Here is a 24,099-nt window from a genome sequence, read left to right as displayed (position 1 = left end):
TGAGGATGCAGGGCTGGGCTCAGTGAGGGCACCCACGTGGAGGGAGGGCACACTGGGGCCTCCTCAGACAGCACGGAAGGGGGTGGACTCGGCTGGTTGTGCGCTTCTCCTAAAGGAACTTGGAGGAACTGTTCTTCACCTCATCACGTGAATATGTGCTGATCCTGTCTGCTTTATAAATGTCACAAAGGAAGTTTTTAGGTAAATTTAATCATGTTTTGAATTAGTGTTGGTAGGTTTTGAAAACCTGCATTTCCTAAGCATTATACACAGACGGATTAAGAGCTGGAATAATTATTTTGTGGAAAAGTAAATAGGGCTTCCTGAAAAGCCAAGTGTAATTTAGGAACAATGAGACACACAAAGTTAAAATGGAACAGGATGGCTGTGCATTATCTAGAAAATGCCTTCTCACCAGTAATCAAAAGGTAATTTGCAAAAAAAAAAAAAAAAAAAAAAAGGAGCCCTCGTTTTTGGCAGCATGTGCGTTGGCCGTCACCTTCTACCGATTTCCTCACCTGAAACTCTTTTGTAAGCCGAGCTCCTGTTGACATCAGCCTGCAGGGCCCCTCCCGCGCCAGGGGCAGCGCGGACTCAGCCTGCAGAGCCAGCCCTGCGAGCAGAGCAGCGTGGGCAGCCTGGGGATTGGCTCCTAGATCTCTTCCTCGAGGGCAAGATTGTCCTAAAAAATCAGGAAGTGGCTAGTGTTGCTCAAAGCTACGTCTTGTTCTCACTCAGCGTCTGTTGAGGGCAGACTTCCAGGGGAAGATAACCCTGCTGTTTTCAAGAAAAGTTAAGTGGCGTTTACTGACCAGAGTGTCCCCATCCGTCCACCTGGTGAATCTCCTCTCAGCCTCCATTTCAGCTCTACTGTGACTTACAAATGCTGTAAAAGTTCTCGTTTCATCCTGTGTTAACTGGTGTGAGGTTTGATTCTCACGACTTAGGGGAGGAAAATTCAGCCATAGGCATTTTACTCAAAAAATTGTGATTTACAGTTTTCAAACAATGTGGATGGATAATAAATTATTAGTCTGATATTTAAAAAATTTTGCCTTTGAAATGACTAGATTACTGTTACTTAAAGTAAACATAGTATATTTTGATTTTTATTGCTATAAAATATTATACAAACTAACAAAGATTGAGTTTGGGGGAAGACCTGCTCTTTGCTGATCCTGCTAAAAACCAGGCGCCTGGAGCTGGGGCAGGTCAGGGCACGCAGCTCCCCTCGCTCTGATAGGAAAGAAAGTCCATTCTGTTTGACGTAGACCATTTCTCTTGTTGGGAAACCTGATGAAGTATCGCATAAACTTCTGCAGCGAAAGCAAATGGAAGGACACCTGAGACGCGTTCCAGCCCCACAGATGACTGTGTGGCCGGCCCACCGTGGGGCTCTTTACGGCCCGGCCAGTCTCTGAAATGGGAAACGAAAGTGCATGACTCATGCTTGGCCTGGTCTTGCTGAGGAGAACTTCTGAGGCACACGGGGAAATTGGGAGCCTGCGGGAGCTTTTGTATTTTATTTAACCAGTATTGTCATACCTGTTTTTAATTGAAACATACTAGTATTTCTAGATAAGCCAGTTTTGTTCTGAAAGTGTGAAATTAGAGTAGTTTTAAAAATTTAGTCCAAATCAATGTTAAAAACCTGTTACGTTTATAAGTATATGCACAGTTGATTTGTTGAAGTAAGAGTCTATACTTTTAAAAGCTGTGTTTTTTAAGTGGCATTGTTATATTTGTTCTGCTGCGTTCTGCAGAGTTTGGTAAATATAGATAAACCAGTAATTATTTTAAGCCATTTACTTGTGAGTGCAGAAGCCCACCTGACTGAAGTGGGTGGGGCCATCTGAGTGCCCTGCGGTCAGGTGTGCAGGCTGCAGCCGCGCAGTCCCCTCGGAGCTGGCCTGGGGCTGAGCTGGGCCCATGTGTGGCTGTGTTGGGCGGCCTCACCTGCCGTCTGTGTGAGCTGTGTGGGAGGTCTGCTTCTTGTGCCCACACGGCAGTGTGCCCTCGCGATAAAGGAGACAGGAGGAATCTCACGCCCTAGGTAGACCACTGCGCGCCGTGCACAGTTGTTTCTGCTTCGTGTTACTCAGAAATAGCGCCCCTTCTAGGGCTCCCATGACACACAGTCTCTTTAAGAATCATTGCTCTGTGGCCAGCAAACACAGGGACTGAGATGTATGGACTGGCTTCACCACAGCTGCCCGACCAATTAGAGCTGCTGGGGTTCCGCAGACCCACCTGAGGCTGAACACAGAGGAGGGGTGCTTGGAGGTGAGTGTGAGCATGGTTTCACATGGTTCTCATTGTGAGAGGGGCCCTGCAGGTGGCGGGGCGGCCCGAGCTTGGCCTGGGCCCCTCAGGTGACTAGCAGATAGCTGTGAGAAAGAATGTGAAGCCCCTTCCGTGTGGCTGTCAGCTGTGGTTTTAGGTGAGGGGGCTGGAGGGAAGGGAAGTAATACATACAACAAAATTAGAAACGAACCCAAACACAGTCTTCTATTAATATTTTGGCACAACTGCAACATGAGCTTAAAGACTCGAAGCTCAGTTGTCTTTACTCAGTTCTGCAGAGCAGGTGCACCCTCAGACTGGGCTCCCCTGATGGCTTTCACTGCTCTGCACACCTGCACTGCACTGGTGGGTGGCAGAAAACATGACTTGTGATTTTTCTTAGTGGCTTTGGCTGCACCAAGAAAAGCTCGGTTGAAATTGGACTCAGCCTGCCCTAAGCAGGGTCAGAGTGTCCACACACGGGTGGCCTGGGAGTCCGAGGGGGCCTGGGCCTGATCCAGGGACACTCTTGGTCTGGCCACCTTAGAGGAGTTGTTTAAACTGACTCATAACTTAGCAGTGAGTCATTACAGGGATCATGGCCAGCTTGTAGGGTGCCAGGTGATTTTAAGTTTCTTCTCTGTATTTGTTCCGTTCTCTCCTCATTAATCAGTGTTCCATAATTTAAAAATTGTAATTTACAACAAATAAATTGACAGGAAATTTCAAGAATTCAGTGTAAAATGTGAATTTTTGATAGTATTACCTGGACTCAAAGTCAATAAAGACAAAAGTCCACATTTTTCTTGTCAGATGTAAAAGGAAAGCAGAAATTCTTGGTTAATCTCTTTTCCTAGATATGATTTTATGGGTTAAAAAAAGGTTCTTCTTAGTATGTAAATGTAATACTTAAGATTCCATTAATTCTGAGAATATGTTTAGAATAAAATACCAAATATTTTTTGTTAAGAACAACAGTCATATAATTTTTAATTATTATAAGATCACATTAATGCAAGTCTTGATCAGTTTAATGATTTCTAATATTTTGTTAACAAAAGCCATTATGATGTTGAAATAGACTCAATTAATTTTAAGGGGCCGGCTCCGTGGCCGAGTGGTTAAGTTCACGTGCTCCACTGTGGCGGCCCAGGGTTCGGATCCTGGGCGCGGACATGGCACTGCTCGTCAGGACACGTTGAGGTGGTGTCCCACATCCCACAGCTAGAAGGACCTGCAAATAAGGTATACAACTGTGTACAGGGGGGTTTGGGGAGATAAAGCAGGAAAAAAAAAAAGAATCAATTAATTTTAAAATGTTCTTCCTAAAGTAAGATGAATTTCCTTTGGTTTTAAGCCTGACTTTTTTTTTAAAAGATTTTATTTTTGCTTTTTCTCCCAAAGCCCCCTGGTACATAGTTGTGTATTTTTAGTTGTGGGTCCTTCTAGTTGTGGCATGTGGGATGCCGCCTCAGCATGGCTTGATGAGCAGTGCCATGTCTGAACCGGCGAAACTCTGGGCTGCTGAAGTGGAGCGTGCAAACTTAACCACTCGGCCACGGGGCTGGCCCCCTTAAGCCTGATTTTTTAAAAAAATCTCTTTTTGGCTATAGTTTGTCATATAACAAAGAGTTTAGAGAGGAAAAGGAAATGACTTTCTGTTAACAGAGTTTTGCTGAAATTGCTTTCGGCTTCGGCTGGTAGAAGGAATGATAATAGGAGGGACCCTAGTCACTAGTCTGACACGGGTCTCACTGGGCTGGAACCAAGGTGTGGAACCGACTGGTTCCAGGGGGAAGCTGATTCCCGCCTTTTCCAGCTTCTAGAGGCTGCCTCGGTCCAAGGCTCGTGACGCTTCCTCCACCTTCAAAGCCAGCAGCTTCTGGCTGAGTCCCTCTCAAGCTGCATATCTCTGGTTCTTCCTCTCCTGCCTCGTGGTCCCATTTCTAAGGACTTTTGTGATTACACTGGGTCTGCCAGAATAATTTCCCTCTCGTAAGGTGCGTTGATCAGCAAACTTAATAGCATCCACAGCCTTAACTCCCCTTTGCCAGGTGATGCCCCACGTTCACAGGTTCTGGGGATTAGCACCTGGACGTCTGTGGGAGGGAGCAGTGAGCTGCCCGACATGGGGGTGTCCACAGACATGGTCAGCTGGAGGGATTGACTGGGTTCAGGAAGTTGTTGCTTAGGCCGAAGAACTAGAAAATGCAGGTGTGCCACCTGGAGTGTCCCAAGAACTGGGTGGGAGGAAGAGGTTCAAGATGTAGAAACAGGAGTGGGGGTAGTGTTAGGCCCCCAGCTGTCAGGTGGGTGGGTGGGCAACATCCCTTTGAGGTGACCTCTCTGTCTCTTGAAATACCCTTTTTCAAAACATTTTCTTTGTAGGCTGATAGGAGATGTAAATTCTCAAGTTTCACTTAGAAACAACACTTGGTCTCTACTCCTGCCCTGAATCCTTTATTTTCTGTTGTCACTAAAGCCATGCAAAGTCAAATGAGTACTTTCTGGTGTATCCGTAGCAATTAAATGTGATGATCTAAGGAAGAGAGATTTAAATGAAGCCTGATGAATGTTACCGGTTTGGGAAGGCTTCTTCTGAGTGTGGTCGTGTTTTGGCTTGGGCGGCCATGCCATCTGTAGGACTTTGTGTGAGCCCTGAGAGCTGGTTTCTGTGCTTGGCTGGGCGGTTTCTGGGGTGGCTGCTCCCGCAGAAGAGGCTCCGCTGCTGCCTGTGGTTTCTCTGTCTGTGCTTGCTGTCCACTAAGCAAGGCTCTCGCCTCGGCCCTGAAGCATCTCTGTCAGCCACGCCCATTCTCCCCACCCTCATGCTGCCAGTTCCCCACCTCTAGGGCACCCTGCTTCCATGAGATGCCACCAGAGAAGGCTGAGCATGGCTGCCTCTGAGGCCCCATGCACAGCAGCCTTGGATGGCGCTCAGGCGTGCCCCATTGGGTGGCTCTCATCAGCCTCAGGGGTGGCCACCCTCAGTGCCCTCTCAAGTGTCCCTCCAAAGCCTGCAGTGAGCGAAGGGTCATGAATGAGCAAATGAAAGACCAGGCCGTCTCGTCAGTCTCCCAGGGTCTGTGTTCTTTGGCAGCTTTCCTTTTAATTAGTCATTTTCCCTCTTTTTCACAGTGCGCTGGTGATTGCTGCAGTGTTCGACCGCAGTGTAACCTGCAGGAGAGCAGCCTCTGTAAGTTTCCCCGTTTTGTTCCTTTTCATACCGGTGTGGGGCAGGCGCTGAACCGTGAGGCTCCACCAAGCCGCGTGCTCTCCCCACTGCTGCCCAGCTGCTCACTTGTCAGCAGGAGTGACATGAGGGGAGCTGATGAGGGAACCGTTGAGGGCGGCTCCTGGGGAAGCCACGCCCTGGAGTGCAGTTCTTGTCCTCTGGGTAGCCTGGGAAGGGTGGGTCAGGATCAAATGCCCCCACCCCAAGCATGCGGAGAACTGCTGCCGTCTCTGGAGCATCATAGGTGGATGACCAGACACAGCTCCAGGTGGCCCGAGCTCTGAGGAAGAAAGAGAAGGTGGGTTCTGTGAGTATGACGTGGTGTGACGCAGATCAGGCTGCTCCAAGCCTCAGGAGGAGCCGTTGTTGAGCATAGGTCAGCTTGGCTTCACGTGGTCACTTCACTCGGTTCAGGGCCTCTCACTGGATGTGCCTGGCGGCGCCAGCATAGCCTGATGTGTTTGAACACTGATGCCTGGCTCCCCAGATCCCTGTCACGTTGGGGGGCATTGCGGATGCGAAGAGCTTTTCGCCGGCTCCACAGCTGCATCTTAAAGGCATTGACCAGGAGTCTCCGCATGGCTACCTCACTGCTTCTCCGACAAAGCGAGGCTGCGGCCCTGAGCTCTGGCTTTGGGAGGTTCCTGGGGATGCCGGTGACAGGTGATGGCTGCAGGGCTGTGTCCCCAGGTTGTTCTCTGGGGATGTTGATGGTTGTGCTCCAGCTTCAGGCGTGGCTGTCTTCCTGATGGTCAGTCACTTAGATCAGGCTCAGACTCACGGGCTGATGTAGGTTGTGAGGGAATGGCAGACCCTGGCTCTGCAGAGAGCTTGGCAGCTGAGCCTGCAGACCCGTTTGAAGACGAGAGCCTCAGTTTTAGGTACAGACAAGCAGCTGCGCAGGCTCTGAGAGGTGAAGAATGGACACAGAGGCAGCACTTGAGAAAGATGCAGCGGCGACGCTGGCTCTGGGCGGTGGGCAAGGTGAAGCCGGGAGGGCTCTGGTGCTCTCCGCAGCGTAGTCAGGGTTAGCAGGAGAGTGCTGAAGGGGCGACTATCTGACTAGGAGACCAGCGGGAGGCAAGGGCCTAGTTGAGAGGTAAGCTGAAGAGAGGCTGGCTGAAGACGTGCTGGGACCAACTGGTGAGGAGTTTCCGTAGGCCCGCAGTGTGGTCAGAGACGGGGTGTGGTGGGTCTCGTTTGATGTGACGTGAATGGTCCTGTGGACGGTTGGGCTGAGGGGATGGAGAGGGTGCCTGGAGGGGTCAGGTTGTAGGTCCCCAAGTGGGGAGTGGTCCCCCCCTTGCCTGGGGGCTCCCACTGCGTCACAGGGAGGCCGATTTTCCTGTCTCAGGAGCAGTTGGCCCCCAGCTGGACGGGTGGGCGAGTGCAGAGAGGGCCTCGCTGGGGAGCACTCTGCCCACAGGCTCGGAGGCTGAAAGCAGGTGTTCAGGTGCCAGGAGAGGAGTGAGCACCCATCATTGGGGGTCTGTTAGTAGAAGGTGAGCGAAGCAGCTGGGCCTCGGGTGCAGGAGGTCCAGGCAGAGGCTGTGCAAGTTTGTGAGACAGACGTAGGTGAGGTGTCTGTATGGAAGGAACTTAAAGTCCTCACTTCGTGCTTACTTGTTGAAGTGCATGCTGACGGTTTGTGCACTTTTCCGTGTGTGTGCTATACTTCAGGAGGTTTTTAAAAAATTAACCGAAGGAGACATTGTGGAGGAGATTCTGAAGCAGTGATGGTGGGCAGGTACAGGTTGAAAGTTTAGTTTGTAGGAGACGTTGTTGACTTTGTGCCTGGCTATGTCAAAGGTGAGAACTAAGACTTGATGGCGGAACACAAAGTGCATGCAGACTTCCTCCAACAGATGAGGTGCTGTCCTGAAAGTGGGGTGTTGGAGAATCACTGCCATGCTGGGGATGTTCCCGTGCCCTCAGGAGATAGCCAGTCTGACATGTGGACATGTTTTGGGGTCCTTAGTGTCATGCTCAAGCTTGGGGCCTTCATGCTTGGAGGTGAGGGCTGACAACACAGGCTGGAGTGGCTGGGGATCCCGGGGAAGGACCGGCTTAGGTAGGAGAGGACAGTTGGAGGGCAGTGGTGTGGCCATCCAGGCCAGGTGCCCATGTGAGTGGTTGTTAAAATGGGGAGGGCACTTCCTGCATCAGCCACTGTTAGACCCCACTGCTTCTGCAGAAATCCCAGCAAGTGTGGCCTGAGCACGGGAGGGCTTCTTTCTCTCCCACAGGAAGGATGCCCGCAGAGGGGCCTGGGGCCTGGGTGGCGGCATCCTGGTCACAGTTCTTTCTCCTCTGCCTTGCTCAGGCTATGGCTTCTGTGCTCACCGGCAGGAGAGCCTGCCCAGGGCTGAGTCACCCTCTTCACATGCTTTCCAGAGCCCCCGCACCACCAGAGGCCCGTGGGAGGTGGATTCCTGGTTCCCAGAGCCCTGCACGTGGGTTCCCTGAGGCTGTGGATCGCAGTGGCTCTGAGGCGGACATGGCCAGCTGCTGCCACACACACAGCTCGCCTCTGTTAGGAGGAAGACGTGGCAACAGAGGAGCCTTCACCTCACTCTTCCTTTGAGCTCGTTATCAGGTCTGGTGGTGCGGCCTGTGTGTGTTCCTTGTAGTTCTCTATGTACAGGATCCTGTCATCTGTGAATAAAGAAAAGTCTACTTTTTCCTTTCCAATCTTGATTCTTTTTATTCTTTTTCTTGCCTGACCCACTGGTAAGAGGAGCTGCCGGTACGCTGTTCAGTAGAAGTGGTGAGAGTGGATGTCCTTGCCTGTGCTGATCTCAGGAAGCTCTCAATCTTTCACCATCAAGGACGCTGTTAGCTATGGGTTTTTCGTAAATACCCTTCAGCAAGTTGAGGAGTTCTGTAGTTTGTTGGGTTTTCTTTATCATCACAAAAGGATGTTAGATTTTGAGATGGTCATGTGGGTTTTGTCCTTTATTCTGTTAATGTGGAGTATTGTATTAATTGATTTTCAAATGTTAAAATGACCTTGCATTCCTGGTATACACTTGACCTCGGTATAATCCTTTTTTTGTATGTTGCTGGATTTGGTTTGCCAAAGTTTTGTTGAGAAATTTTGCGTCTGTATGCGTAAGGGATATTGGTCTCTAGTTCTGATTGGTTGTGATATTTTGTCTGGCTTTGGAATTAGGGTCATGTGGCCCCATGGAAGGAGCTGGGAGTGTTCCTGCCTCTTCTCTTTTGTAGAAGAGTTTTTAAAAGATCAGTACTGTTTTGTTTCACTTTAAATGTTGGGTAGAAATATCTAGGCTTGTTTTGGTTTTTGTTTCTTGGGAAATATTTTAAATTATTCATTCTGTTTCTTTACTTGCTAGAGGTCTTTTCAGCTTTTCTGTTTTCTCTTTAGTGATGGCATTTCTCTGTTGCATCCAAGTTGCTAAACGCAGTGATCAATCCTGGAGCATGCTCCACCGGCCACATCTTGTTCTCTTTTCCTGTCACACGTCACCGCATGGTGTTTCCAGGTTGCTTCTGGGCCTGCTCACTGTCTGGTTTCAGTGCAGCCCTTGTGCCCAGATGCTGGCCCTCTGTCTCTTCCTTAGCCGCCCATGCTTGGCAAGGTTGGTGACACGCGGTGGGAGCTCAGTAGGTGTCTGTCTTTTTTTTGTTTTTTGCTGAGGAGGACTCTCCCTGAGCTAACATCTGTGCCAGTCTTCCTCTCTTTTGTCTGTGGGATGCTGTCACAGCGTGGCTGACAAGTGGTGTAGGTCTGTGTCCAGGATCTGAACCTGCAAACCTGGGCTGCCAAAGCAGAGTGCTCTGAACTTAACCACTATGCTGTGGGGCCGGCCCAGATGTCCCTCTTATGGATGGACAATGTGAGACCAGAGGTCAGCGCTGCCTCCTCTCAGAGCAGGAGCCCAGTGAGAGGGTGTCCTGATTGTCGGTGGTTTCTGATGGCCTGCCCCTCTCCTGTCTTGAGAGAGCAAAATGCTCCTGCTCTGCCCAGGCTCTTTTAGACTTTGTTGTTTCAAGAGTTTGCCGGGAGAGCTCAGAGCTTCCTCTGGCTTCCTGTAGTTTCTTTCCTTTTGTCGTGAGCCTCAGTAGAAAGCTCAGTGGTTCTTTGAGGAGTCTTCACCTTTTGCCCTGATGTTAACCCACAGGCAGTAATTGTAAGACTCGGAAATACAGTGTCGACGAAAATAATCCATAACCAATCTATAAATGAAAATTTGGGTGAGTTTATTCTGAGCTTAAATCTGAGGATTATAACCCAGGGCCTTTCTTCCCGAAGGAAGAAAGGGCACCAAAGAAGTGGGGTGCACAGAGTGGTTATGTACCCCCAGAGAGGATGTTTCACATGATTGAAATGTCCCTTTTACAATAGTGGCGAGACTGCTCTGTCGGCACAGCGATTGCTGGAAAAAGCAGGTAGGTCTTCTGTCTCAGTGAACGCAGCAGGGTGGCAGTCTGTTGTCTCCAGCTGGGTGGTCACAGGTGAGCTGGGTGGTCAAAGGTGAGTGCAGCAATCAGTTCCTAGCCTAAGGAAAAAGGCTAATGTGGGGGGAAGTTGCACCTTTATCTCAAGGGCCTTTGTTCTGGCCATAGGAAATGTCTAAGCAGATATGCAATGCGTGCTCAAGCCCTTTTGGAAAAAACAAAGTCAGGCCGAATTAGGTTTATACCAAATGGCTTCCTCATATACTCCAATATATCCTATTGCTTGACATTTTTATTTGTCAACAGTAAGAATCTTTTGTTGAATCTGTACTTATAAATTAACCTCTGTATTTTCTTTTCTGTTTACTGTAGTATGAGACATTTTTGCAGGGAGCAGTAGCAGAAATCAAAGCGCTGATCCCTTTATGAACGCTGGGGAAGAGGTGAAATAAAACAGTAGAAATATTTTTTTCTTTTTAAAGTTAAAACTAAAATCCTTTAAAATTAGGGGGAAATTCTTTGCACTGAACACCATGCGAGGGTACCCTTGCTTTCTCAGTAGATGCAAAATTAAAACCGTGAAAGGTAGAAGATGCGTTTGTTTGAAGCTCATTTGAAAATGTAAGAACTGGGTGCCTCGTAGTTGGGAATAACTTTTCTCTTACCGTGAAGCTGCTTCCTCAGGTAAAGATGCATTTTCCTGTTTGTGCTCTTGTTTGTGCTCAATGTTTCACGCTCTCCGTGTGCCAGGCCACCCCTGCTCACAGGCGGTGGTCACTGAGGTGAGGAGGGCCTGGGCCCATGCATTTGCCTGCAGGTGGGATGATCCTGTGCACCCGCCAGGGCTGGGAGCAGCCCAGGGACCCTGGGGGCTCTTCCCCTCCATGCTGGAGAGCTGATGGGCGCGGGGGAAGGTTTTGGGATTTGCAGGTGGGGGGACGCCCCCCCCCCCCAAGTGGTCCCTGAAGCCATTGCTGCCCTGACTTCTGTCTTGACCCGTCATGTGCTGATGGTGCGCGGTAATGAGGTGGCGGCTGTGCAGCTGCACTCGACACCTCATTTGGTCGCTAGTGTCCGTGTCTCCAGCTCCGTCTGGGCTGCTTGGAGCCCCGGCTGCTTTCGGAAAGCTAAGTTGAAGGTTCCAGCTGGGCGATAAATGGGAAGGGAGCCATTGCTTGTTGCTGTGCAGGCCCTGCCGTTGTCACCACTTGGACAGGCTGCTCTGGCCAACCTGGCTGTTACACCGAAGCAGGGCAGGTGTGGAGGTGGAGGAGGCAGGAGCACCAAGGAAGTGAAGAGGCATTTTAAGGAAAGTCCACACAGAGACACCTCATTCTGAGTTAATATTTTGACCGTCTCATGAGCCCTGCTCTGGGCCTGGTGCGAGCCTGGGCACTCGCTGTGGCAGCTCCCGGGCTGGCTGCACGAGGAGCCAGGCCCTTCCAGCATTTGCCATCACGTGAGCTGGAGTCTGAGAGTCCTCAGGATGATCATGTGGGGCTGGGCTTCTATTTAACCCGTGTGGGTGGCTTTATTCCCCTTTAGTATCTGGGACCTTAAATGAGGCTTGGAGTGGAGCTCAGTGTTCACTGTCGAAGGCTGCTTTCCAGGATGTGCCTGATTTTGTAAACTCGAATTCTTAAATTGTGGTTTTAAAAAGCACCAGGACACAGAAATGGAATGAGGCTCGAGGCTCTGATCACCAACAATGAGGGCTCTTATTTGAGAAGATGAAGCCATGGGTCATTTGTTTGTTTTGAATCTATCTCCCGATGTTCAACAGAGTGCAAAAGCTAACTCACCTGCTGTTTGTTCTCTCTGTTCCTTAGGCTGCTTTCCAGGAGAATGTGGGAAGACAGGTACGGTCACTTTTTAAAATCTTCATTTTAAAACTTCCTGTAGATTTAGAGGTAGAAATATTGAAGCTGCAAACTTAGCATCTTCTTGGTTGTTAGATGTGGGTAAGAATTTACCTAGAATAAGCTAATACTTAACAGTGACTTCTGGTCACCGATTTGCTCATAACATGACTCAGGTGAGTGTCGATACAAGTGTTAACAATTAGTAGTGTGTCTTACAGGAAACCTGAATGTATAGGTAATTTTACAAATACACACATCAGAAATCAGTGCCTTTCACATTGCTGAGGGCCACCCAATTTCAGCAGTTGCCTGTGGGTGCTGGAGAGGTGTAAGTGGTGGAGCTCGACGTCACAGGGACAGAGATCTGACCCCTGCCCATCCCACGTGTGGTAGGAACCAGCTTCCAGAAGCCATCAACTCTACATCCCCTCTTGATGCTTGTCAGCATCATCGCACCCCCTGGCCCTGAACCTCTCATCACCAGTCAGCCTTGACTGGGAGGGGTGGCCCCTATCCTCTAGTTATTCATTGTGTGTGACAGTGACCCCCTGCCAGGACATGTGGCCCGCCTAGTGCAGAATGTGCGTGAGGTCATGTTTCGGGGGACACCGGGCTGATCGGGGACGGAAGTCAGGCCACAGGACCTGACGGGAGCCATGCAGAGCTCGCTCAGGAGGGAGGAACCGAGAGGCGAGGAGAGGTGGGTATCAGAGAGAGAGGCCTTGGATAAATCACAAGAATCCAAGAGTGCATGCCCGGACATTTGGGAGGAGAATGTGCGAGCAGGGACTGCACCCCATCTGCCCTCCAGGTGCCCCCGTGTCTGTTTGGGTCCTTGAAGCAGAACCAGCCTCACTGTCTTGAACCCAGGGGCCTGCATTTGTGGGAAGATTCCCCTGGAAGCAGGGCAGGAGGAAGTCCCGCCTGGGGTTCTGCAGCTGGCCGGGGGGCATGTGCTGCTTTGCGCTCTTCTGGGGGCACCTCAGTTGTTTGAGGCTCTCTACCTGGAGGCCTGCCCTGTGCCGGTGGCTCTAACTTGCGCACACAGTTGTCGGCGGGTGGGGGGCCCCAGAGGGAGGTTTTCTAACATGGTTGCAGAACCCACTTTGAGAACCGTGGCTCTGAACCTCCCTCCAGGGCCGGCCATTGCTATTCTGTGGACAACCACTGCCTTTTCTCTTGCGCTTGCCTTAGGATGTTGTGCTCCTCTGAGGAGGGGACCCGGTTCTGATGGGCTATTCTACCTCCTGTCTCCCTCCTGGGTGTGGTGGCCTTTGGAGCCTGCTGTGACCATTGGGCCCCCTGGCTGCATGCAGCGGAGGTGTTCTGAATCCTCCTGGGGGCTCGATCCCTCTGGGTCCTTGCCTCCGGGTCAGGAGAGCGCATCGCTGGGCTGGGAGCAGAAGATCAGAGGCTAGGGTGCTGGGCAAGGTTGGGAGGCGCCTCTCAGCACGTGGGCTGGTATTGGTGAGTGGTTCCCCAGCAAATGAGGTGGGAGCAGAGAAAGGAGTCAGTGGGGACTCAGGCCAGTGGGACAAGGCTGTGGAGGGCAACCGTGGGGAGGTGAGGCCACGGTGAGTGCTCACTGAGGTGAGGAGCCTGCCTTGGTTGGGGTGGCTGTCCGGGTGGCTGACCTGCTGACCTTCCTGCGAAGGTGACAGAGCAGCAGGAGGGGAGGCACAGCCGGAGGTTCTGCGACCTGTGCTGCTTGGACAGCTGGGTCTGAGTGTGGCCATGCGGGTAGAGGGGGCGAGCTGGGGAGGTGAGGGGTCCACTCTGGAATGCAGAGTTAAGGCGAAAGTGGTGCCAACATGAGTCCAAATGGAACTTGGATGCCAGGGTCGTCTCGAAAGGTTAGGGGGACTGAAACCCACATCCTGCACTTTCTGAACTTGTGTTCCATTGAAACTCTTGAGAAGCTGAGACCCGGTGTCCTTGGTGTCACTCAGGCCATGTCTCCCTGGAGCCTGAAAACTCAGGAGAAAGCTGTTCCCTAGGAAAAGACGGCTGTCTCTGAAGGGTGGCAGGTGTGGAAAGCTCCAGAAAATGGTGCCACTCCGGGCTGGAGGCAAGAGCTGGACAAGGAAGAAACAGGCCAAGGGTTGGGACCGCAGGGAGGGTGGCCACTGTGCTTAGGAAGGAACCTGCTGGAAGCTGGACCAAGGGAGCACCAGAGTCGCCCCTGGAGTCAGAGCCCAGGAGAAGAGAAGGCCCCCGCCCTGGCCTTTAGCTCCCGCAGCTGCCCATTGGCAGCCCAGCCCCAGAGCTGTACCCGAGTCCAGAAGAGCAAGGGCTGTCTGGAGCAGGGGCGGCCTTGGTCCCTGCGTGGTCGGATTTGAGCTGTGTCCTCTGCATGTGGCACTCAGGTTGGGGTGGCCATCAGGGAGAGGAAAGGCCTTGAGCTGTGGTCTGAGTTTAAGCCAGCAACCAGGAGCTGACCTTTCCGGGGGCACGTCCCCACCCGCCTCGGCTTCTTCTCCACACACTGACCTTATGGGTAAAGCCAGCGTGTGCTGCGGTCTGGGGTCCAGGGGAAGCTGCACGAGTGTTTGAGGGATACAACTTGGAGAGATGTGCAGCCCCATGTGGACCCAGCATGTGCTCTCACCTGTCCTCGGCGCTGTCCTCCTGCAGCTTGGCAGAACCTTGGAGAGGAAGGATGCAAACTTACTCAAGCAGACAGGCACGCACTTCTGGGGAGGGGGCGTCACTCCCGGGTTTGTGCCGGACTGATTTGGGGTGAAGTTATTATGGCCCCGGATGGGTGTACCCTGGCTCCAGTGGTGCAAGCACAAGACGCTGTCTTTGGCTACTGTAAGCACAGGGAAATCTTCAGGAGGTATTTGGTGGGGGGCCCAGGGCTGCAGGGCTGACTTCTCCATCCAGGCTCACGCCAGCCTGTTGGAGACTCAGGTCCGGACCCCAGAATTGGCATGGCTCTGTCCACCCCCACGCAGCAGGGAAGGGGTCGTGGGTCCCTTCTTTGCTGAGCGCCTGGACTCCTGGGGAGAGGGTCTCTCCTGGGGGGAGGTGGTCTCTGCTCGGGGGCCTCCTGTCAGTTAAGGGGCGATGAGCTAACCCTGCATCTAACCCTGCCGACAGCGCTGCCCCCAGGACTTTGCTCTGGTGGTCACTGCCGATCAGGCAGCTGGCTTGCTCACACCAACGCCCTCCCTTTGCCCCTTTCCACCTGAGGAAACTGAGGCGCAGGGTGGCTGAGCCCCTGCTCTGACCTCTTGCTGTGCTTTGTCCTGGTTGTGAGCCGTGGGCACTTGTTCCTGGTGAGACCTGGTCCCAGGCCACCTCTGGATGTTGCCTGTAGCCCTTGTCTCAGTCATGCAGCAGCTGCAGGACCAGGGCCTTGCCAGGGCCATGCGGCACCTTTGTCGGTGTGGGCTCTTCTCCTCTCTCATGACTAGATACGAGTCCATGCTGGGGCCTGAGGCGCAGGTTTGTGGTGTCTCCACTGCTGTGCTCAGAGCTGTTTGGACGGTGATGTTTATGCACAGCGTTGTTGCCTGGGGATGTGAGATTTTGATGGTGAGGTGCCAGGATGGAGGAGAGTATAGAAGGTGTTAGGAGGGATCCAAGTGCTGGCCTGGAGAGTGGGCAGGCCTGGGTGGTGGGTGGAGCAGAGGAGGAGCACCAGCCTAGAGTGGCTCTGCACCTTGGGCTGGTCGGGGTTGGCTCAAGAGCTTGAAGACAACAGCAGGTAGACCAGGTGTCCAGGTTGCCCACTCGGGATGGTGGGGGGCGGGGGGGGTTCTCTTCTGCATTTAGCTAGGTTGTGAGATGAAGTGGCTTTTATGTGTCGCTTGAGAACCAGACCACTGTTTCTGACCTTGTTCCCATGTCAGCAAGTGTGCATCGTCCTACATGGCGGTGCAGCCCCCTCAGCTTATTGACTCGTGAGTTCAGACTCCTGCCTGCTTTGCATGTGAGGGAGCTTCCGCCCATTTCCATTTCGTGGCTTGGGCGTTACCAGCCTCCACCCTTTGAGATGGGGGACAGAGGTGGGTGTCCCCTGAGCCTTCCTCGCGTCCCTCCTGTGGTTGAGGGTCGTGAGGCTTTCGCTCATCCGTTGTAAGTTTGTCGTTTATATCTTTTTAGAAAACTGTTTACTTTGTCTACAGCTCTTCAGATATTCTCATGGACAGTGGTATCAGCAGCGACCTGCGGACTTCGGGGCTGGGCCTCGACTGGGAGAATGTCGTGGGTGTGGGTGGCACCCTTCCCTGACTCCCCGTTTCAGAGCCTGCTGCTGGGTGTCAGCTGTCAGGCCCCCTTGCGGGCCTCATTCCTTGTCCGGACCACTGTGTGGTAGGCGGGCTCTTGTCTGGGTTTCACAGACCAGGCAGGCGCCCGCCACTGTGAGCGAGTGCTGGGGTTCTCTCCTGGGCGGGGCGTAGGTTGGCTGCAATCAGTAACTTTGATACTGTTAAAACCTGATGTCGCTTTCTGCTGTGTGGTTTAAAGAAAGGTCTCTTACAAGATTTTAAAGTTGAAATGTTTGAGTTGCTTGGAAAAAAAATATTTTTAAGTGGTTCAAATAATTTTAGCATGTTGTCCAGCCTGGGATAGGTGGTCAACAGGGGACTGGACTGGAAAGCTCTTGGGTGGGCACAGTTAAGTAGTCGTAGTTTTAGCTCTTAGTGTTATATCGTGACTCTTTGTGTAAATGTAAATGTGTATGAATGTGGTTACTGAACTTCTGGAAATGCCATTACTTGTTCATATCATTTTCATCCTTTTTTTCTACTCTTTCCTTAGGGCACTTTCCCTCATGGAATTGATATTTTGACTGCTGCAGACTACTTTGCCGTTGGTAACAGATCCAACTGTTTCCTGGTTATCAGGTAAGTGTTTAATAGGCATCACAAAATGTAACATTCTCTGATTCCGATGTCAAAAGTCAGTTTCCACCGTTTTCTTTCTTCATCCTGGAATGTCCGCTAAGAGTAAATACAGTTTATGTGTGAAGAGCTAAAAATGGCATTGGAAGCTGTTACTGAAATGTGTTTCAGGTTGATTAGACGGCGTGCGTATGGTGTGGTTCCATTTACATGAAACTAGAAAGGCTAATCTGAAGGGACACAGCAGCTTGGGCGGGGCCCTGGGGGGCCGTGGGGTTTGAGAGTGAGAAGTTTGCTCGCTTCTTACAGGGGTTTCAAGCGTGGGAACTCGAAATGAACATTTTCTCTGAAATCGTCCCATCTGATTAGTGCTGTTTCTGTTGGTGGCTTGGTCCTTTACACAGAATAGCCACGAGCCAAAAGTGTGCACTGCCTTCTGAGTGACAGCTTTCCCCCTGGGTGTCGTAAACGTATTGAGTCTCTCAGAATGAAACCATGGATTACAAGTGACTGTTTCTTTTTCTGTTCAGTAAAATAGTGTTTCCCAAGTTGAAGTTACCTCTGGGTTGTGGATGAGTAAGAAAGAGGTATTTGAGAAATCAGGTCAAGAAATAAATATTTAACATCCCTAACTGCAGTTTGCAGAAATCGCATCAAAACTTTGACTTACAGACTTAAGTAACAGGGAAGTTTCTTCCCCCGTCTCATTAACCTGTTGCAACACCAGCACGAACAGGGCATGATTTCATGAAGTGATTTATTTGCCTTAAATTGGGAGTAGAAACATGCCCAGTGCATTTTGTTAAATTATTAGCTGCTGTGTGTCCTCTCTAACAACCTCCTTTGCAGATCGTGCAGAAACCACGTTTCTCCATAGCCAGCATGGACAGAGTTTTTTAAAAATGTAGCATTTGGCCTCTTTCCCAGAGAAATCTGACTGAACCCACCATCTCTATTTTTAGTGTCTTTCCCATCTTGCTCAGCATTTAATGGCCTTCTGTGCCTTATCAGTAATTTCTTGTTTTCGCTGATTGTTAATATTTAAACACACATTTTAGGTGGAGAATCTACTACCTTTCCCTGAGTTTCGTAGTAAAATAACTAGTGGTTTTAGCCTTGGCGTGTTTTTCTTGTCACTCAGGTTTCTAAGCTGCTCTAAGACTTACTGTAATTTGTTGTCTTCATTTCATAGAGACATTTGGCAAAACTTGACCTTGCTCAGGGCGTGTCCTTTCACGGTCGTTTTGCGCACTTAGTATGGACGAGAGGTGGTCTGTGAGGGCAGCGTCGGTGGTCCTGGGGACTGGGGTCTGTGGCTGTACCCCATTGCCATGGGGCGCTTGGGGGGCTCTCCCCTCAACCTGAGGCAGGGCAGACACCCAGGGTCCTGCCGTCAGCCTGGATTGCAGGGTGAGGGAATCATGTGCCGAGGGAGCCTGGTGTGGGGGCACAGCCCAGGAAGGAAGGGTTCAGAGTCAGCGGGGCCCAGCATGGGGGCCTTCTGAGCCAAAATGATGAGTTTGGATTGTCCTGAGGTCACTGAACGCGGATTAATGGTCAGATCTGCATTTTGAACATCACTGTGGCTACATTTTGGTAACTGGAGGCAAGAAGACAGGGCTCTCACGAAGCCGGGGACGGTTGGTGGATGATCAGGGGAAGGTCAGCGGCCCTGACCAGCTGGGGGATGGTCAGAGGAAAGTCCGCGCCCCTGCCAAGGTGGGGATTGGTCAGGGCCGAGAGGTGGGTCTGCTGGAGCGAGTGGGCGTTGTCAGGAGACTGGAGGGGCTTTGAGAGCCAGAGGTGTCCAGGTCACTTGCAGCAGGGTGCACCAGTGAGGGGAAGCGCCTGTGGGTTCTGGGGAGGGTTGGGCGCTCCACTTGGCATGTGCTGAATGTGAGCGGCTCCCAACACGTTTGGGTGGAGGCATCGGCTGATGCTCAGATGGTCCTTCTGGAGTCTGGAGTTTTGACACACGTTGGGAGCAGCCGGGCAAAGGCTGTCGAGGGGCAGACCAGTGACGTCTTACCTTTATCTTCATTTCTGAAGCTTTCTTAAAGTGCTGATGACACACAGAAAAGTGTACATATTTAACGTGTGCATCTGATAAATCTGACGTGTATGACTCTCACCACAACCCAGATAATGGAAGTCCCATCCACACAGGTTTCCCTGACCCCCTTCTCCAGGCAGCCGTGTCTTCTGTCTGTGGATCAGTCTGCATTTTCTAGAATTAGGAGAACAGAATCACATGCACCCTTTTATTTATTTCTCCTGGCTTCTTTCACTCTGCATACTATTTTAGGTTCGTCTTTGCTGTGTGTGTTAACGATTCATTCATTCCTTTGTTGCTGACCAGTAAGCCATCGCATGGATGACCGTGTCTGTTGGTCCATTGGCCTCTTGAAGGACATCTGGGTGCCTCCTGTCGGGGTGATTACATGCGAGGCAGCCGTGAACATCCGTGTGCTTTCACTGATCTTTTTAGATACTTAGGAGTGCAATGGCTGGGTTCTCACTTTTTATAAGAAACTGCCAAGTGGTTTTCCAACGTGGCAGCACCATTTTCATGCCCTCTGGCCTTGAACAAGAGTTCTGATTCCTCTGTGTCTTCACCAGCCCTTGGTGGGGTCCGTCTTTAATTTTAGCCTTTCTAGTGGATGCGCAGGAAGAACTCATTAATTTGTGTTTTTCTCATGACTGATGACACTGGGCATCTTTTCATGGGCTTATCTGGCAAATCTCCTGTCTATTTACTTATTGGGTTAGTTGTTTTGCTTCTTATTGAGAATTCTTCATATATCCTGGATACAAGTCCTTTTTCTGGTACGTGATCTGCACGTAGTTTCTCCTAGTCTGAGACCTGTCCTTTCAGTATCCTGTATGTTCCCGTGACAAAACCTTTTTTAAAAAATTAGCTTTATTTTTGCACACCTCTTTTATTACATGTAGTTTACATATAGTAAAATTCACCAGTTTAAAATGTGGGTTTTGCAGATGTGTCACTACGGCTGCAGGCACTCCAGGAAGTGCCCTCGTGCCCCAGCCGCCCCTTAGCCGCCGTCTTTCACCGAGTTGATCTTTTCTAGAATTCCGGTCAGTGGGATCGTGTGTGTACTGTCCTTTCACTTTGCGTCATTGATTCCTCGTACTCCTGAGTGTCGGTTGTCCAGTCCCTTCCGTTGCTGAGTGGCATCCACGCAAAGGAGTCCCTTGGCTTGTCTCCCGTTCATGTGACAGCCCTTTGGCCTTTGATGTTGTCACCAGGCACTACTGCTTCTGCTGGCTGTTTTCTCTGTGGCGTAACTTGCAGTTGCTAGCACTTCTTGTTGGTTTTTCTTCTTGCTGTTGTAAATTTCTTTAACAGATTTCTGATGTGTGCAGAACTGTGACCTTCTTAAAGGCATTTTGTCATATTTTGCTTTCTAGGAATCTTGTGTGTTCCTGTCCTGTTAAGCTCTTCAAACTCAGGCCCCCGTGAAATGCTTCCTTGTCTTCTGACTCGGTGAGCGCCCGCGGTCCCCAGCAGCTCAGCTCTGCTTCTCCTTGCTCACTCCCACGTCTGCTGGGTGCCCTGGTTCTGTCACATCTGCATCCCTAATGGCCCTCAACCGGTCCTCATCTACCTCTCGGCTCCGAGGTCATCTTAGTCCAGCTCACTTCCTGGACCCTTGAGAGCCTCCCACTGACCCCTGCTCCCGCCTCGTCATCTGCCTACAGTCTCGTCACCCCACCCCCTGCCTCCTGGCCCTGCTGCCCCAACCGCCACCCGCTCGCCTTGGCTCCCCTTGCTGTCTGTCCACTGGTGGACGCCCCGTTGGTTCACGCTTGGCCTCTCCACAGACCCGAGTGCTCACAGTGCGTGCTGAGCACTGCCTGGGCTGGTGGTTCCAGCAGAGCATCTTCTCCAAGGTCAGCCTTTGGTTGGTACCAGAGGTGGGGCTAGAACTCAGGCGGCTGCCTCTGCCGGCTTCTTCCCGTGAGGCCACTGGTCGTTTCTCTGATGCTTCTCTGGAATCCTGTGCGGCTCCAGATGCCGGCTGGGGCGAGTCTGTCTATTGCTTGGCACCAGGGCCCCTTAGGAAGTGGGACTGGAGTTGCGTCACGGCTCCATTTCTGTTTTTCTTGACTCCCTGGCAGGCATTTCGTAGCCTTTTAGAGGGCTCTCCATTCCACCCACTTGTGCAGAAGCCTCTGCTTTCTCTCAAATCCAGAGCAAAGACTTTCCCTGACCTGACTCTCCCAGACCTCACAGCTTGTGGCACACGCATGTCCACATGGCACCCGTGTTCACTACATGTCCGTGCACACGTCCCCACCAGGATCTGTATAAAATCATGTTTCCCCCTTCTCGGCTCTTTGTGCCACCTCTCAGCTTCCATGTGACATGCGTGGGTGATGGCCAAGTCCATGATGGGGCTGTGTGGATGGTGTGGCAGGTGGGACAATATGTGTGAGCGTTGGGTGTGTCAGAGGCAGGAGGTGTAAAAGTGCATTTTTTGGAATAGGTGACACACGTGTGTGCTTTGAAATTCAGGAGGTGCAGGGGGTGTTCAGGGGAAACCGTGTCTCGCCTCTCTTCGTGGTTCATCCCCTGTCCCTCCCGGTTCCCTCTGGGGTTGAGGCCGGCTTCTGTGTCTGGTAGAGCGATCGGCTCACTTCCTGCGTGTAGGTGTGTTGACTCCATCCATCCTGCTGAGTGGCGGCATGCCGTGGACGTGTTGGAGCAACTGAGTCATGCCAGCGTCAGGTGGGTCAGAGAGTGGCGCTCAGCTGTAGAGGTGTGCGCTACACACGGACATGTCTGCGACGCGCTACATACAACACCCATGTGGGACTTTTGTCTTTGTGCTGCATCTCGGAGCGTTCCAGGTCTGGACGTAAGTGCAGTCTGCAGGTCCCCCTGCCTGGCCGTTGGCTTCTGTCCAGTCTTTCGCTGCTGTGAACGATGCGAACTGCGTATTTCTGTGCAAGTCGTTTGTCACCTGTGTGGTTGTATCTGAATGGATTAACAAAAGTGGAATTGCTGGACCAAAGGGTATTTACATTTTAAGTTTCCTGGACGGCACCAGTCAATGTCCATAGAGGCTGCACCAAAATGCTGCCCTAGCTGTGTTTCCGGATGCTTCTAGATCATTCCAACAATGGCTGCCAGCCCTCCTGACTGGCGTCTGACAGATGGACAAAGGCTTTTCCATTTCCCTCGTGAGTGAGGCTGACCCTTGCAGCGTGTGTTGGAGCGACATCTGGGTTTTCTTTTCTGTGAATGTCTGATGGTATTTTCTTTCCGACTGGAAGAACTCCTTTATTTTTTTTTAAGATTTTATTTTTTTCCTTTTTCTCCCCAAAGCCCCCCGGTACATAGTTGTATATTCTTCGTTGTGGGTCCTTCTAGTTGTGGCATGTGGGACACTGCCTTAGCGTGGTTTGATGAGCAGTGCCATGTCCGCGCCCAGGATTCGAACCAATGAAACACTGGGCCGCCTGCAGCAGAGCGCGCGAACTTAACCACTTGGCCACGGGGCCAGCCCCAGAACTCCTTTAGTTTAAAGAAGGCTCTTGTTGCGGTAGCAGTTGCAGATGTTTTACCTTTTCCTTTGTTTATGGTATGCTTTTCCTGGCACACATTTTTCTTTTTTGGTCATGTGTTTGAATGTACTGATCTCTTCCTTTGTGGCCTCTGGGTTTTGGTCATAATTAGGCCTCACTGACTCGGAGATTATTTTGTTGAAATTCTCAGGTGGTGTTTTCAAGAGATGTAACTTTTATTTTTAAGGCATAATCCACACTCCGTCATCTGTACTTGTGCAAAGCGTGTGGTTCAGCGGGTGCTGGCGGTGTGCGCCTGGGTGGCCAGCGCCTCCATCGAGATGCGCCGGCTCACGCCTCGGCCCAGGCCCGCCCCGCCCGGCACTGTAGATCACTGATGCCTTAACAGACTGTCGCAGGTGGAGTTAGAAAGGATGTGCTCTTGCACCTGGCTTCTTTTGCTCAGCATGATGGTCTTGAGAGTCATGCGTGTTGTGTGTGTCGGTAGCTGGTTCCTCTGTTGCTGAGTTGTCTTCTCTTCTGTGGCTGTTCCAGCTTATCTGTTAGTTCGCCTGTTGTAGACATTAAGGTTGTTTTGAGGTTTTAGCTCTGATGAATAAAGCCGCATTTAGAAGTCTTGATGTGGACATATGTCTTCATTTCTCTTGGATAAATGCTTCCAAGGGGATTTTTGTATATTTATAAAAACTGCCAAACTGTTTTTGAAAGCACATTCTCACTAGTTGTGTGTGAGAGTTCTTGTGCCCCCACGTGCTCACTGTCTCTGGATATTGTCTTTTTCAGCATGTTTATTGCAGGCTTTCCTGAGTACACACGACCCATGATAGACCATCTGGTTGCCATGAAGATCAACCACTGGGATGGGTAGGTTTTGGAAGATGTGTTCTGATTGGAAATATTTGTGCAAATATGAAATGTGCCTCCCATCTGTTAACTTGAGCCCTGTGAGATCCCTCACGTTCACCTCTGTCCTCTTCACGGTGCTTTCCCACGGCTCTGCCCAGTGCTGGCATCTCTGAATCACTTGGGGTGGGAGACTGGAGACCCGCCTTGCCATCCAGCTCCTCGGGGCTGGCGGCTGTGTCCTGAGACAGGCTGCACTCTGTGCTCTGTTCTGGTCAGTTCTCTCCTCCTCTGTTGCAGTCAGAGGTTAGTCATTTGTTTGTGTGTTTATTTTCGTTAGTGCTTTTGACTAAGGGGCCAGTTGACAACTCGTGTATACAGTCTGTCCTCTATTTCATGAGTCGAATAAAGCTAGAACCATCAAAATGAAGGAACTAACAATTTTCTCTGTCCCCACCCTCCAGGGTCATCAGAGAGCTCTCGGCGAAGGCGCTGTCTAACCTCGCCCAGCGAGCGCCTGAGTACAGTGCCACTCACGGTGAGTGTGCTCTGGCTGTCCCGTGGGTGCCTCTCCCACCACACGCGCGCACACACACGTGCACCTCAGACATGCACACACACACGGCAGGACACTGAGCACAGCCCCCTGCGGGTGTCGAGGCCTAGCGGGCTAGAAATAACATCGTGTTTCTCTCTTGCTGAGAAGTGCGTGCGGAACTGGTCTGTGCTTAATCGGGACAGGACACAAGCCAGTTGCCACGGCCTCTGCGAGGACAGACATTGTGAACACCGCATCTGTGTCCTGGGGGCAGGTGCCGGTCCCCGTGGGGCATGGACGGAGTGTGTTGTGCATCATGCGCGTTTCAGAAGTAGCCTTTTTTAAAGAACAAGTGAAGTAATTCATAGTGTAATATACTACAGAATAGGCTGCTTCCCTAACTCCCGGGTGGCTCCTGCGTGATTCGCCAATGTCTGTGGGACGAGCTTGAACTGGTGCCTCAGAGTCCTCGTCAGCGTGGAATCAGCCTGGGGGAGCACCGCCGAGTCTGAA

At 51.3% G+C, this 24,099-nt stretch overlaps 1 protein-coding gene across 15 annotated transcripts in view; it reads left to right on the top strand.

Annotated features, from left to right (window-relative positions):
• Nucleotides 1-24,099, top strand: part of TBCD (tubulin folding cofactor D) — a 190,981-nt gene that overhangs the window by 109,616 nt on the left and 57,266 nt on the right. For 13 of the 15 annotated variants that reach the window (XM_023651679.2, XM_070226679.1, XM_070226675.1 and 10 more), the window contains exons 15-19: nt 5,422-5,479; nt 11,770-11,799; nt 16,573-16,658; nt 22,989-23,069; nt 23,513-23,586. In XM_023651679.2, coding sequence (XP_023507447.2) covers nt 5,422-5,479; nt 11,770-11,799; nt 16,573-16,658; nt 22,989-23,069; nt 23,513-23,586 — 329 coding nt within the window. The remainder of the gene's footprint in view (nt 1-5,421; nt 5,480-11,769; nt 11,800-16,572; nt 16,659-22,988; nt 23,070-23,512; nt 23,587-24,099) is intronic. The other 2 variants (XM_070226685.1, XM_070226683.1) reach the window with 1 other exon arrangement.

This window comes from Equus caballus, chromosome 11 (genome assembly GCF_041296265.1).
Source record: "Equus caballus isolate H_3958 breed thoroughbred chromosome 11, TB-T2T, whole genome shotgun sequence".
Lineage (NCBI taxonomy): Eukaryota > Metazoa > Chordata > Mammalia > Perissodactyla > Equidae > Equus > Equus caballus.
The sequence above is the reverse complement of the archived record's forward strand: the minus strand, read 5'-3'. Positions and strand labels throughout refer to the sequence as shown.